Genomic DNA, 13448 nt, shown 5'->3' with positions numbered 1-13448 from the left:
CATGCATGACCACAGGAAAAACCATAGCCTTGACTAGATGGACCTTTGTTGGAAAAGTAATGTCTCTGCTTTTGAATATGCTATCTAGGTTGGTCATAACTTTCCTTCCAAGGAGTAAGCGTCTTTTAATTTCATGGCTGCAGTCACCATCTGCAGTGATTTTGGAGCCCCCCAAAATAAAGTCTGACACTGTTTCCACTGTTTCCCCATCTATTTCCCATGAAGTGATGGGTTGGATGCCATGATCTTCGTTTTCTGAATGTTGAGCTTTAAGCCAACTTTTTTGCTCTCCTTTTTCACTTTCATCAAGAGGCTTTTTAGCTCCTCTTCACTTTCTGCCATAAGGGTGGTGTCATCTGCATATCTGAGGTTATTGATATTTCTCCCAGCAATCTTGATTCCAGCTTGTGCTTCTTCCAACCCAGTGTTTCTCATGATGTACTCTGCATATAAGTTAAATAAGCAGGGTGACAATATACAGCCTTGATGTACTGCTTTTCCTATTTGGAACCAGTCTGTTATTCCATGTCTGGTTCTAACTGTTGCTTCCTGACCTGCATACAGATTTCTCAAGAGGCAGGTTAGGTGGTCTGGTATTCCCATCTCTTTCAGAATTTTCTACAGTTGATTGTGATCCACACAGTCAAAGGCTTTGGCATAGTCAATAAAGCAGCCCAACTCTTAAATTCTGTGATTTTACATATAGCCTTTATTTTCTTTGTTCTGCTTATACTGAAAACCTTGCCTCCAATATATGAGCTCATTTTGTGCATAAATTCAAAGATGCAAATTTCTCATTCTTTCCTCCAGAACCAGTCTAGCTATCAATTTTCTCATAGCGCTATGCACTTCTGTATTCCTCAGGCTATAGATGATAGGATTGAGCATCGGTGTGATTATTCCATAGAACAGGGCAATCAGTTTGTCAAAAGCAGCGTCTTTGGACTTTGGCTTCATATACATGAAGAGGATTGTCCCATAAAACACAGTCACCACCATTATGTGGGCTGAGCAGGTGGAAAAAGCCTTTTTTCTTCCTTCAGCTGAATTGATTCTTAGTACAGTAGAAAGGATGAAAATGTAGGAGATACAAATCAACAGTAATGGAACAAACAAAAATATTACATTGCCCAACATGATAGTAATCTCATTCAAGGATACATCTGTGCAAGCTAGCTTGACAAAAGCCAATATTTCACAAACAAAATGATTGATGACATTTTTTCCACAGAAGGGCAACTGTACTGCAAGAATTGTTTCTGTCAATGCGTTGTGCGTTGAAAAAGCCCAGTCCCCAGGAGAGAGCTGCCATCTGAATACAAAGTGCCTTGTTCATGATGATAGGGTATCTCAGAGGGTTGCAGATGGCTATGTAACGGTCATATGCCATCACTGCTAGAAGTACACACTCTGTTGACCCCATTGTGTAAGAGACAGACATTTGAACAACACATCTAGTGAAGGAGATAGTTTTTTTCTCCGACAGAAAGTGTATCAGCATTGAGGGGATAAAGGAAGATGTGTACCAAATGTCAAGGAAGGAAAGATTACAGAGAAAGAAGTACATAGGGGTGTGAAGGTGGGAATCCAGGAGGGTGAGGATGATCAAAGTGCTGTTCCCCAGGAGAATCACCAGGTACATCAACAAACACATCACAAAAAGGAGTTTTTCTGCTCTTGGATACTCAGAAAGTCCCTGTAGAATGAACTCAATGTCAGTCCAATTGGTCCTTTCCATTTCACATTTTCATACCTGGAGTAATCCAGAAGAGATGCGGATTTAAGGAGTCTATACAGGATTATAATATGAAGTAAGAGAATATTGGAGGAAGGGCAACAGGTCAGTATTAGCTGGCTGGGTTTACAGTTGTGAGTTTAGATTTTTAATTTTTTCTTTTAGCTCATGTGTCAGGGAATAGAAGAAAGACAATAATTATGTTGGTAGTTTATTAACACTACAAACTGAATATTCCATTTCTGACATTATGATGCCCAAATTCTGAGTCAGGGAAGAACTATTTAATAAATACTTGTTCTTCTTGATTCAGACTTTGAATATCATCATTTTGGAAATAACATGCTTAACTTCTTAAAAATATTGATTTATGATTTTATATCATGCCAGTCATTAACAAGAACATTGGTTTAGGGTTTTACAATTTATGAAAATTTTCATCATACTTATTTTATCATCACTATAATTCTCTGAGGGAGATTAAGTTCATAACGGTAAGAAGCATTTTAAAACACAGTAGGTAAACAAACTACTATTCAGTTCTAAATTTTCTGACTTCACATCCCCCCTTTTAAATTACTTGATTATTGCCCTCAAAATTATAAAAGCTGTCCGAGTGGGAGTGTCTAAGCACCTTTTAGAATAATGCTCTCCAGATGATTCTATTGTATAGCTGAGGAAGAAAATACCCATCCAAATTTTAGTATACAGATGAATCACATGGGAAACTTTGGTAAAAGACTCTCAATCAGTGGATCTGAAGTGGGTTTTAAGATCTGTATTCATTAACATGCTTTCAGATGTTGATGTTGCTTGTGTATAAGCACATGAATAGCAAGGCCTTTTAAATCATCTCTCTTTGATATGTTTGGAACTTGCCATTGGGGTTTCAGTTCTATGTAGGATTGAAATTGAACAGCAGACAATACAAAACTAAACATTTTGGTGAGACTTCTGTGTAAGTGTATTGCAGTTTGTTTCGGATTTCTTAGTTTTTAGAAATACAAACAACAAAATCACACATAGAACAGTTTGCCCTTTATTTCTGTCCATATGAAAGTCGTTCCTTTTCCATTTGCTGAATTTGCAATTAAGCTCAATATTTTCCAAGAAAGGAAGTTAAGATTATACCAGACCACCTTACCTGCTTCCTGAGAAATCTGTATGCAGATTAAGAAGCAACAGTTAGAACCAGACATGGAAAAACAGACTGGTTTCAAATCGGGAAAGGAGTACGTCAAGGCTGTATATTGTCACCCTGCTTATTTAACTTCTATGCAGAGTACATGATGCAAAATGCTAGACTGGATGAAGAACAAGCTGGAATCAAGATTGCCGGGAGAAATATCAATAACCTCAGATATGCAGATGACACCACCCTTATGGCAGAAAGCAAAGAAGAACTAAAGAGCCTCTTGATGAAAATGAAAGAAGAGAGTGAATAAGTTGGCTTAAAGCTCAACATTCAGAAAACTAAGATCATGGCATCTGAACCCATCACTTCATGGCAAACAATGGAAACAATGGAAACAGTGACAGGCTTTATTTACTTGAGCTCTAAAATCACTGCACATGGTGACTGCAGCCATAAAATTAAGAGATGCTTACTCCTTGGAAGAAAAGCTATACCAACCTAGATAGCATATTAAAGAGCAGAGATAGTACTTTGCCAACAAAGGTCTGTCTAGTCAAAGCTATGGTTTTTCCAGTAGTCATGTATGGATATGAGAGTTCAACTATAAAGCACACTGAGTGCTAAAGAATTGATGCTTTTGCACTGTGGTGTTGGAGAAGACTCTTGAGAGGCCCTTGGACAGCAAGGAGACCAAACAAGTCCATCCTAAAGGAAATCAGTTCTGAATATTCATTGGAAGGACTGATGCTGAAGCTGAAACTCCAACAGTTTGGCCACCTGATGGAAAGAACTGACTCATTTGAAAAGACTCTGATTCTGGGAAAGATTGAAGGCAGGAGGAGAATGGGATGTCAGAGGATGAGATAGTTGGATGGCATCATGAACTCAATAGGCATGAGTTTGAGCAAGCTCTGGGAGACGGTGAAGGACAGGGAAGCCTGGCGTGTTACTGTCCATGGTGCTCCAAAGAGTTGGACATGACTGAGAGACTGAACTGAACTGAACAAGGTCAGAGTTGTGTGCTATAGAGTGTAGAGAAAATGACTTTAATTTGAAAAAAATCTAAAGAGCAGATATTAGTATATGATATTTTTCCCTGTAACAACTAAGTAAAACTGGGTTTAATTTTGAAAACACTTCGTCATTCTCAAGATATTCTACCTAGATTAAAAAATATTCCTAGAGAAAAAAAGTTGATCGAATAGATGGGTTTTTACTTAGGGTTTTCAAAAAGTAGTTATGTTTCCAGTATAGGACTAGCTATTTCTGTGATAGTCATTTGCCAATGAGCTATACTGCTTTCTATGAAAACACTAGTTTACAATGGTGAGACAATTCATTCAAAATAATAGAATATTTACGTATCTATTGACTATAGAAAGGAGATTGCTGTTGTTTAGTCTCCAAGTCTTATCTGACTCTTTTGTGACTTCATGGACTATGGCCCAGCGAGCTCCTCTGTCCATAGAAAGGAGGACACACATTAAATTCAGGCTGCACCCTACTTTGTAGGCATACATTTCAAAAAGGGTAGCAAGTGTCACGACCAAGATAATCACGATGGTGTGATCACTCACCTAGAGCCAGACATCCTGGAATGTGAAGTCAAGTGGGCCTTAGAAAGCATCACTATGAATGAAGCTAGTGGAGGTGATGGAATTCCAGTGGAGCTATTTCAAATCCTGAAAGATGATGCTGTGAAAGTGCTACACTCAATATGCCAGCAAATCTGGAAAACTCAGCAGTGGCCACAGGATTGGAAAAGGTCAGTTTTCATTCAATGCCAAAGAAAGGCAATGCCAAAGAATGCTCAAACTACCACACAATTGCACTCATCTCACATGCTAGTAAAGTAATGCTCAAAATTCTCCAAGCCACGCTTCAGCAATACATGAACCGTGAACTCCCTGATGTTCAAGCTGGTTTTAGAAAAGGGAGAGGAACCAGAGATCAAATTGCCAACATCCTCTGGATCATGGAAAAAGCAAGAGAGTTCCAGAAAAATATCTATTTCTGCTTTATTGACTATGCCAAAGCCTCTGACTCTGTGGATCCCAATAAACTGTGGAAAATTCTGAAAGAGATGGCAATACCAGACCACCTGACCTGCTTCTTGAAACAACTACATGCAGGTCAGGAAGCAACAGTTAGAACTGGACATGGGACAACAGACTGGTTACAAATAGGAAAAGGAGTATGTCAAGGCTGTATATTGTCACTCTGCTTATTTAACTTATATGCAGAGTACATCATGAGTAACACTGGGCTGGAACAAGCACAAGCTGGAATCAAGCTTGCCGGGAGAAATATCAATAACCTCAGATATGTAGATGACACCACCCTTATGACAGAAAGTAAAGAGGAACTAAAGAGCCTCTTGCTGAAAGTGAAAGTGGACAGTGAAAAAGTTGGCTTAAAGCTCAACATTCAGAAAACAAAGATCATGGCATCTGGCCCCATCACTTATTGGGAAATAGATGGGGAAACAGTGGAAACTGAGTCAGACTTTATTTTTCTGGGCTCCAAAATCACTGCAGATGGTGATTGCAGCCATGGAATGAAAAGACGCTTACTCCTTGGAAGGAAAGTTATGACCAACCTAGATAGCATATTCAAAAGCAGAGACATTACTTTTCCAACAAAGGTCCCTCTAGTCAAGGCTATGGTTTTGCCTGTGGTCATATATGGATGTGAGAGTTGGACTGTGAAGAAAGCTGAGTGCTGAAGAATTGATGCTTTTGAACTGTGGTGTTGGAGAAGACTCTTGAGAGTCCCTTGGACTGCAAGGACATCCAACCAGTCCATTCTGAAGGAGATCAGCCCTAGGATTTCTTTGGAAGGAATGATGCTGAAGCTGAAACTCCAGTACTTTGGCCACCTCATGCGAAGAGTTGACTCATTGGAAAAGACTCTGATGCTGAGAGGGATTGGGGCCAGGAGGAGAAGGGGATGACAGAGAATGAGATGGCTGGATCGCATCACTCACTGACTCGATGCACGTGAGTATGAGTGAACTGCGGGAGATGGTGATGGACAGGGAGGCCTGGCGTGCTGCAACTCATGGGGGCGCCAAGAGTCAGACACGACTGAGCGACTGAACTGAACTGAACTGAACTGAGCAAGTGTTGGGTAGGCCAGGATATATCTTTACTTGGTAGTAAGATTGGAGCTTGATTGACTATAGGTACACATACCAAATGACTTTGAGAATAAAATTCTGATAGCAGAATTTCAGTCATCTGGGACTTGAATGTACTTCAGTTTCCGGAGGACAGATGTGAATCAGTTCAACAACCTCTTTTTAGAAACATCTTATAATCCTGATTCCTATTTGGAAATTACTTATAGTAAATAAATGTATTGTACATGAGGTATCCTAGTAGCCCTTTGATAATTTCTGCAAAAAAATTTTACTTGCAGATTTTTTAAAGAGAGACCACCAATCTGCTTTAAGGCTTTCAAATGGAGGTGGAGAGGAAGGATAACAGATAATATAGAGGAGACGATTTTCATTACTCTTGCAATGCTAGAGTACCTTTTAAGAAACAGTTAACAAATACTCCATTGAATTGCATTGTGCCTGAAATGCTTTCCCCATTTAACTTTACTTCTCTGAAATGAATTCATAGAATCTGGAAACAAGATTCTATAAAATGAAGATTTTAAAGGGTCCTTGGTAATTTATAATACAATCATTTTCCATGGTATCTGTATATTGGAAGTTATCTTTTAAAACAGTTTTTCATTCTTGTCTAATGCAAGGAGAATTGTTAGATAATCATAGTACACTTATTTTTGGTCATTATTCATATTTTAATATGACATTTGTGATAAATTTCCACTAACCCCAAAATTACATTTAAATTATTTTAGAATGACTGATAACAAAACAATTATAGTATTATTTGAAAGATCAAAATCTAAACCAAGATCACCTAGATAGAATTGAAAGACTGGAAAGAATTATCAAAACATTAATGGATATCTTAGACACTTTTTTCCTAATTTCTGAATTACCTAAATTCTAAAATAAATATGCAAAAGGAAAATTGTAATGAAAAAGAGAAAGACACTGAAGTAGGTGTCAAATTATATTAGGAAGATTAACTCAGAGTAAAATATGCTAAAACAATTTAAACATTACAGTGGTTGTCTCATGTGTCTAGATACTAAACATTAAGGCTGAGTTGTACTGGTGCATCTTGTCTAGTTATCCATAGGAAGCTACTATTTCTGGTAGACCTGGTGCATTTATGATCCTTACTCTCTAAATCTTGCAGGTTAACAGTGTTAATTATTTTTGGAGTGAACCAAGATAAAGAATTTGAGTTCTTAGTCATTAATATAATCTCAAAAGAGATTTCAGATCCATGGTCCCTAGAATAGAATTGTCACTCAGTTCAGTTCAGTTCAGTGACTCAGTCATGACCGACTCTTTGCAACCCCATGAATTGCAGCACGCCAGGCTTCCCTGTCCATCACCAACTCCCGAAGTTCACTCAGACTCACGTCCATCGAGTCAGTGATGCCATCCAGCCATCTCATCCTCTGTCATCCCATTCTCCTCCTGCCTCCAATCCCTCCTAGCATCAGAATCTTTTCCAAAGAGTCAACTCTTTGCGTGAGGTGGCCAAAGTACTGGAGTTTCAGCTTTAGCATCATTCCCTCCAAAGAAATCCCAGGGCTGATCTCCTTCAGAATGGACTGGTTGGATCTCCTTGCAGTCCAAGGGACTCTCAAGAGTCTTCTCCAACACCATAGTTCAAAAGCATCAATTCTTCGGCACTCAGCCTTCTTCACAGTCCAACTCTCACATCCATACATGACCACAGGAAAAACCATAGCCTTGACTAGACGGACCTTAATCGGCAAGTAATGTCTCTGGTTTTGAACATGCTATACACTAGAAGATGATATTCTTATTTATTGAGGCTTTGAACTGACCTAAATCTTAGTTGTCCTCTAATCCTTCTCACCCAACTCCTGGTGTTTTAGAGTAATCACTCTGTGGTTCCATGCTGTGAGGTTTCATTCAGGCACTCCTTTACTGTTGTAACAAACCTAAAGAAAAGTCTGTGACTTTTTTATTCAAGACAGAAGTTAAGCTCTCTAATTTTCTAGAAAGATCCCTAACTTTCTAGATTTTTTTTACACTTTTATTTACTTGGTTACTTGAAGATCTAATATTTAAAGTTCTAAGATTTTTCATTGAAAAGCAGATACCATCTATACTGTAAATTCTCACTAGAGGATGTAATTCTGTTATCCTGTCCAGTTCTTCTAAATAGATCAATTAAGACAATTGATATTGTGAAAAATTAAGTAGAGTTACCAACTTTTATTCTGTAGGTTTTATAAACTCTGATCTTCAATTAACATACCACATGGAAAGATGTATTATTTTAGCTCACAAGGAGAAGAGTAATTGACAACATGTGAGGTCCTAGTCTGTATTAGGCACTTCAAATAATTTTTAACATTTATCTTTCAGAATAATTCAAAATTATTTTCCATATTTTAACAGTGAAGAAATTAATTTGATATTTCAAAATTCAAATACAATTTCAATGTCTTATAGTTGGTAAATACCAGAATTATTATTTGAACCCTTATCTTTATTTTTTTTAATAGGTATTTAATTTATTTTATATGAAAAAAATTTTCAGACTACTATTTTTGTGCTGTTTTTCAAGGTAGAAAGTGTTCCAGTTATGCAGTTTTTTCCATACAAAATGAACCAGGAGCTCAACATCAAAATGCAGTTTTAATTAAGTTTAAATCTGTATCTTTACAGTCCCCAAACCCCTATTTTTATTGCTATGTCAAAATGCTTACATAAGTATGAATTTTTAAATAAAAGCACAATTTAAAATGATGCACTCAAGTTTTTTCAGGGGCCCATATGATAAATACACACATAAAATGTACATTTACCTCTGAAAACATTGAAGACATTCATCATATTCCACTTATGAAGACATTATTCTAATGATGAACTCATATGAAAAAATATTGAAAATTTCTCTCAGGTTTAGTGTAGAGAATTAAGGTCTCAGTCGTGGAATTTGATTAATTATATAAATGAAAGTTCAAAAACTTAATACTTTTTTTTTTGCTTTGGCCTTCTGAGGATCAGACTAACCCTCATGATTATTTCTTCCCTTTGTTGCTTTTTTTTGGGGGGGGGGGGCGCGGTTCTAATCCTGTTTTTATTACAAACATCTTTAATTACATGTATCCTCAAGCTCTTATTGAACATAGTTTATGTGTGAATAATATATAAATCACCAGGCATTCTTTCTCCAGATGCTTTTTACTTAAAATTTGTGAACTCAATACTTCGCAATACTCAAATGCATAGCCATTGAAAGCAAAAGTGTTAGCTGCTCAGTCCTATCTGACTTTGCAGCCCCATGAGCTGTAGCCCACTAAGCTTCTCTGTCCATGGGATTCTCCAAGCAAGAATACTGCAGTGATCATTTCCTTCTCTAAGAGATCTTCCCAACCTAGGGGTCGAACCTGGGTCTCCTGCATTGCAGGCAGATTCTTTACCACCTGAGCCATCAGGGAAGCCTAAGTCTATTATTTATGAAGGTCTTTTGCATTGCAAACTACTTTCTTTTCCTCACAGTCTCTCCCATGGAAAAATTTGAGATTAAAAAAAAATTTAGTTGTATCCCAGTCTTGGAGATGATGCCTGGGTTTTTATATTTGTTTCCTTTCACATAAATAAATATATACATATTTTCAAAACCTCTGAGCAATGGTAACCTCAGCTCAATATTTTTATATTTATCGATGGGATGTTTTTCTTTTAAAAAATTTAAATAAAACTTCTCTCTTTAATCTTACCTTCTGACTGAGTTTTAGTCATTCATACCATTCCATTCTATTAACTGAAAGAATTCTCATTTTTGAATTTCATTTACATTTTATCAATAAGGCCAGAAGATGCTAAACTTCAGTTGCTCCTTCCTAAAAAGAAATGGGAGAAAGAGCAGCCATGATTAGGTAATCTGTCTGTGCATGAATATTCTTAAGAGGTATGAAGGAAATAAAACATGTTAAAAAAAAATCAGTGATGCAACTCTAGATTCCCATGATTTGTCTTAGAGTTGACACTTACTCAAGAGACTCAGCTTCTTTTGGAAGCTAATTTAGCATTCATTTTTATAAACTTCTTCAGTCCCTAAGGTTGTGAGTCAGAAACTTAGAATTCTCTAGAGAAGTCCCCACTTCTGTTCATTCCAAAAACTCAATTAACCTGACTTAACAAAAACCTTCCCTAGCCATACATTTCTTGGAATTTTCTTTGAACACATCTATTTGATGACCTCAGCAAAGTTCTCAAAACACTTAAACTTTCCCTAAGTATTTGTTTTTCTTTTGCTTCCGCAGATAATGCTAGATCAATACTAATAAAATCCTAGTAAAAGAGGAAGTCATTCTACTTCTTTAAATTATTTTTATCATCCATATCCTTGTTAACTCAAAACTACATAGAAATAATTTTTCTTTATACCAGTATAGATAAAATTTAATTAGCATATTGCATTTTAAATCAATAATTTTATGTGACTTTGCAGTCTTTATAACCTTTCTCTCTAATATTTGAAGAATAATCTAACCTTAATTTTAATACTGTTGGATATTTTAATATTATTTTAATATTTTGAGATTTTGATATAATGATCATTGATATCTTTGTAATCTGCTTTCCTTCTACTAGAAATAACATAAGGTTAACCTCTAGTGATGTGATTATAGAATGGAAAGATGTGAATTGAGAGAATTCTTGATACATTTGCAAAATTATTTTTCCAAAGCTTAACATTTTACTGTGCCACTGCAGTATTTGCACAGACTATTTTTTGCATATTTTCTAGAACCAGAAATGGTATCTATTCTTTTCTGTTTATATAAAACATTACTTTGTTTTACTTTTTATTCCTATGATTGCTCAGTAATTTGAATATTACCTCTATGTTTATTTATTACTTATATTTACCTTTTTATTATTCTTGTCTCTTGGAATTTTGAGTTTTCCTCTTAAATTGTATGAACTCTTAATTAACACTTTTGTCTCTGTAAATACCTTTTCAATTTGTAGTTTTCCTTCTTATTTTTGACATGCAGTTTAAATTTTCATTAAGATTTTCATTTTATCCCTGAAAAATATGAATGAAATTTCACCTATGGTTTTATTTAGTTTTGTTTCATCCCTATGAAAACTATGTTGTTTTCTCTAAAGTTGGGTTGATGTTCATTTTACTTCTGTTCCCAACCCAGTGATGTTTAGAGCACTGTGAGGCCACTCAGGTTATTTTGGGAGACTTATTATTAGAAAGCTCTTTACATTTAACTTTTACATATATGCAGCCCTCATTTTTCCTTGTGTAACAACAAGTATATATGCTCGTTTTTTCATGACAGCTTTTCAGGTTCTTCCAGATTGCTGTTTCTGATTCTTTCTTGTACCAGGCTGCACTTTTGTTCCTTCAACCATTCCCCATGTGTTTTGTTAAAATATTTTAGAACATACATTGCCAAAGAGAATATTTTAGGATTGTGAGATTCTCTGTGATACAAAAGGACTTTGGCTCAGCAATATATTTCTGGTATTGATTTTGCTAATTCTACAGGAACAAAGTCTTTTCTGTCATTTTGGAGGCAGAAGAGTGAGAGGGTTGAGAACATTAGATTCCGAAGTTAGACAGCCCAGTTTTGTCAAGCACTACCTCTATGACCTCAGTGAGGTCACTAAAACTCTCTAAGCCTTGGTTTCCATGTCTGTAAAATGAGGAACTTAAAAATACCTAATATTGTTCTGAGAATTAATGAGGCAATATATATGAAGAATTTAATGTAGTTATGAATGCATAGTAGTTATCAATAATGGTGCTTACTAATCTAATTACATTGATGATTTAAGATACACACCTTACCTTGCAGTTATAAAAAGAGATGGCTTTAGAATTGGATACTCTGAATTCCAATTTCCTGACTTGTCGGTTGGTGATCTTGGGGAAGATATTTAAGTTGCAATTGAGTATTTTATCTACCTTGTAGTGTTGGTATATGAAGTAGTACTTATGTTTCTTGGTATTTAATAGGCACTCCATAAAAGGCAGTTAACGTTATTATATTTGATTACTGCTCAGTTAGTTTGAGTATAGTTAGTGCTGTTAGCACTAACTATAAATGATCATTTTTGGTTCGCTTGGATAAATAAAAGACATATAATAATCCTGCTTCAATAAGATACTATAAAAATCAGTAGAAAAAAAGTATCAAAATGAATCACTGCTGCCAAAAAATAGAATCTATTCCTTGATGAATTGGGGATAATACGGGTTCCTTGTATGAGACAAAATTGTATAACTTACTGAATTTGATTACATAAAGCCTTGACAGATCATTTAAGATAATTCCATAAAAATCAGAGGAGGCTCATTTTTCTTGATAAGTATGTTTAAGTCAATATACTTTAGCAGTTACACTGCCAGGCCTATAAGTTGTGGGGGAAACAAAAATGGGTAATGCATGGCTCTGATAAGTCATGAGCTCCTGAGTGAAGTGGCATTTCTGTAGGAACTTCCTTACTGGTCTCTCAGCTTTCACTCTTGCCTTCCATCAGAATATCCCGCAGACAATGACACTGTGGATCTTCTTAAAATGTGATATAAATAAAATCATTACTCGGCGAACCGTCTAATATAATATGTTATTCCAGCTGTGTTTCTATTCTGATTCACTGTTATCTACCCCTTACTTGTCAGATATATTCTTGAATATCATCACTTGTCAGGGTCCAGTTTGACATTCAAACTAAACTGTGAAATAACCACTACTTGATATTTTATGAGGACTGTGTTGTAGAGAGTGAAATTTATCTCCAGATGAGAGAAAACACTGCTGCAATCTGACTGCATGTTCTCTGCTTTCACATTCAGCACAGGTTCCTATGAAAAAAACTGTAAACTATTTGGAAGAAGCAGTGCTCATATTTTCAAGGGTCAGAGCTGTCACTTCCATCTTACATTTGGATTTTTCATTTTAAACAGGGCTGAGATAGCACTTTCTGTTTCTCCTGAAGTCTGGATGGCGGGGGAGGGGGTAAAGTGGAGGGTATGGAAGGAATGAATACACAGTGTCTAATAGGTCAGCGTGGCCCAGTTCTCTTCTCACTGCAGATGCATATGTTGAATGCTACCAGATACCAAAGGGACAGTATTGATAAACTGTTAGTTGTGATGATTTCTAGGTAATGTTTAATGTACGGCAAAACCAATACAGTATTGTAAAGTAATTAGCCTCCAATTAAAATAAATAAATTTAAATTAAAAACAAACAAAAAAATGGTGCGATGTATTTGAGACTTTCAAATTTGAAAAATTACTTGCAAATTAGCACAACCATGAAAAATTTCCAGTCAAAGATACTGGTTTGTTTAACCCTAATGGCCTCGTTCACATCTGTGTTATTTTCAATATAAAAGTTTTCTCAACAGATCAGCTCATGTTATCTACTGTTAGAAGCTATCTACCCTGTAGCTACTATTAGAAACCTTGGACATCT

General features: G+C 36.1%; 1 protein-coding gene across 1 annotated transcript; it reads right to left on the bottom strand.

Moving 5' to 3' along the window:
- Positions 1 to 777: 777 nt before the first annotated feature.
- LOC128052714 (olfactory receptor 13C7-like) lies at positions 778 to 1738 on the bottom strand. Its single transcript, XM_052645278.1, is given in 2 exon segments — positions 778 to 1278; positions 1280 to 1738. Coding segments are annotated over 2 exon segments (960 nt in total).
- Between the last annotated feature and the right edge of the window lie 11710 nt (positions 1739 to 13448).

This window comes from Budorcas taxicolor, chromosome 8, assembly GCF_023091745.1.
Source record: "Budorcas taxicolor isolate Tak-1 chromosome 8, Takin1.1, whole genome shotgun sequence".
In the NCBI taxonomy this organism is placed as follows: Eukaryota; Metazoa; Chordata; class Mammalia; order Artiodactyla; family Bovidae; genus Budorcas; species Budorcas taxicolor.
The sequence above is the reverse complement of the archived record's forward strand: the minus strand, read 5'-3'. Positions and strand labels throughout refer to the sequence as shown.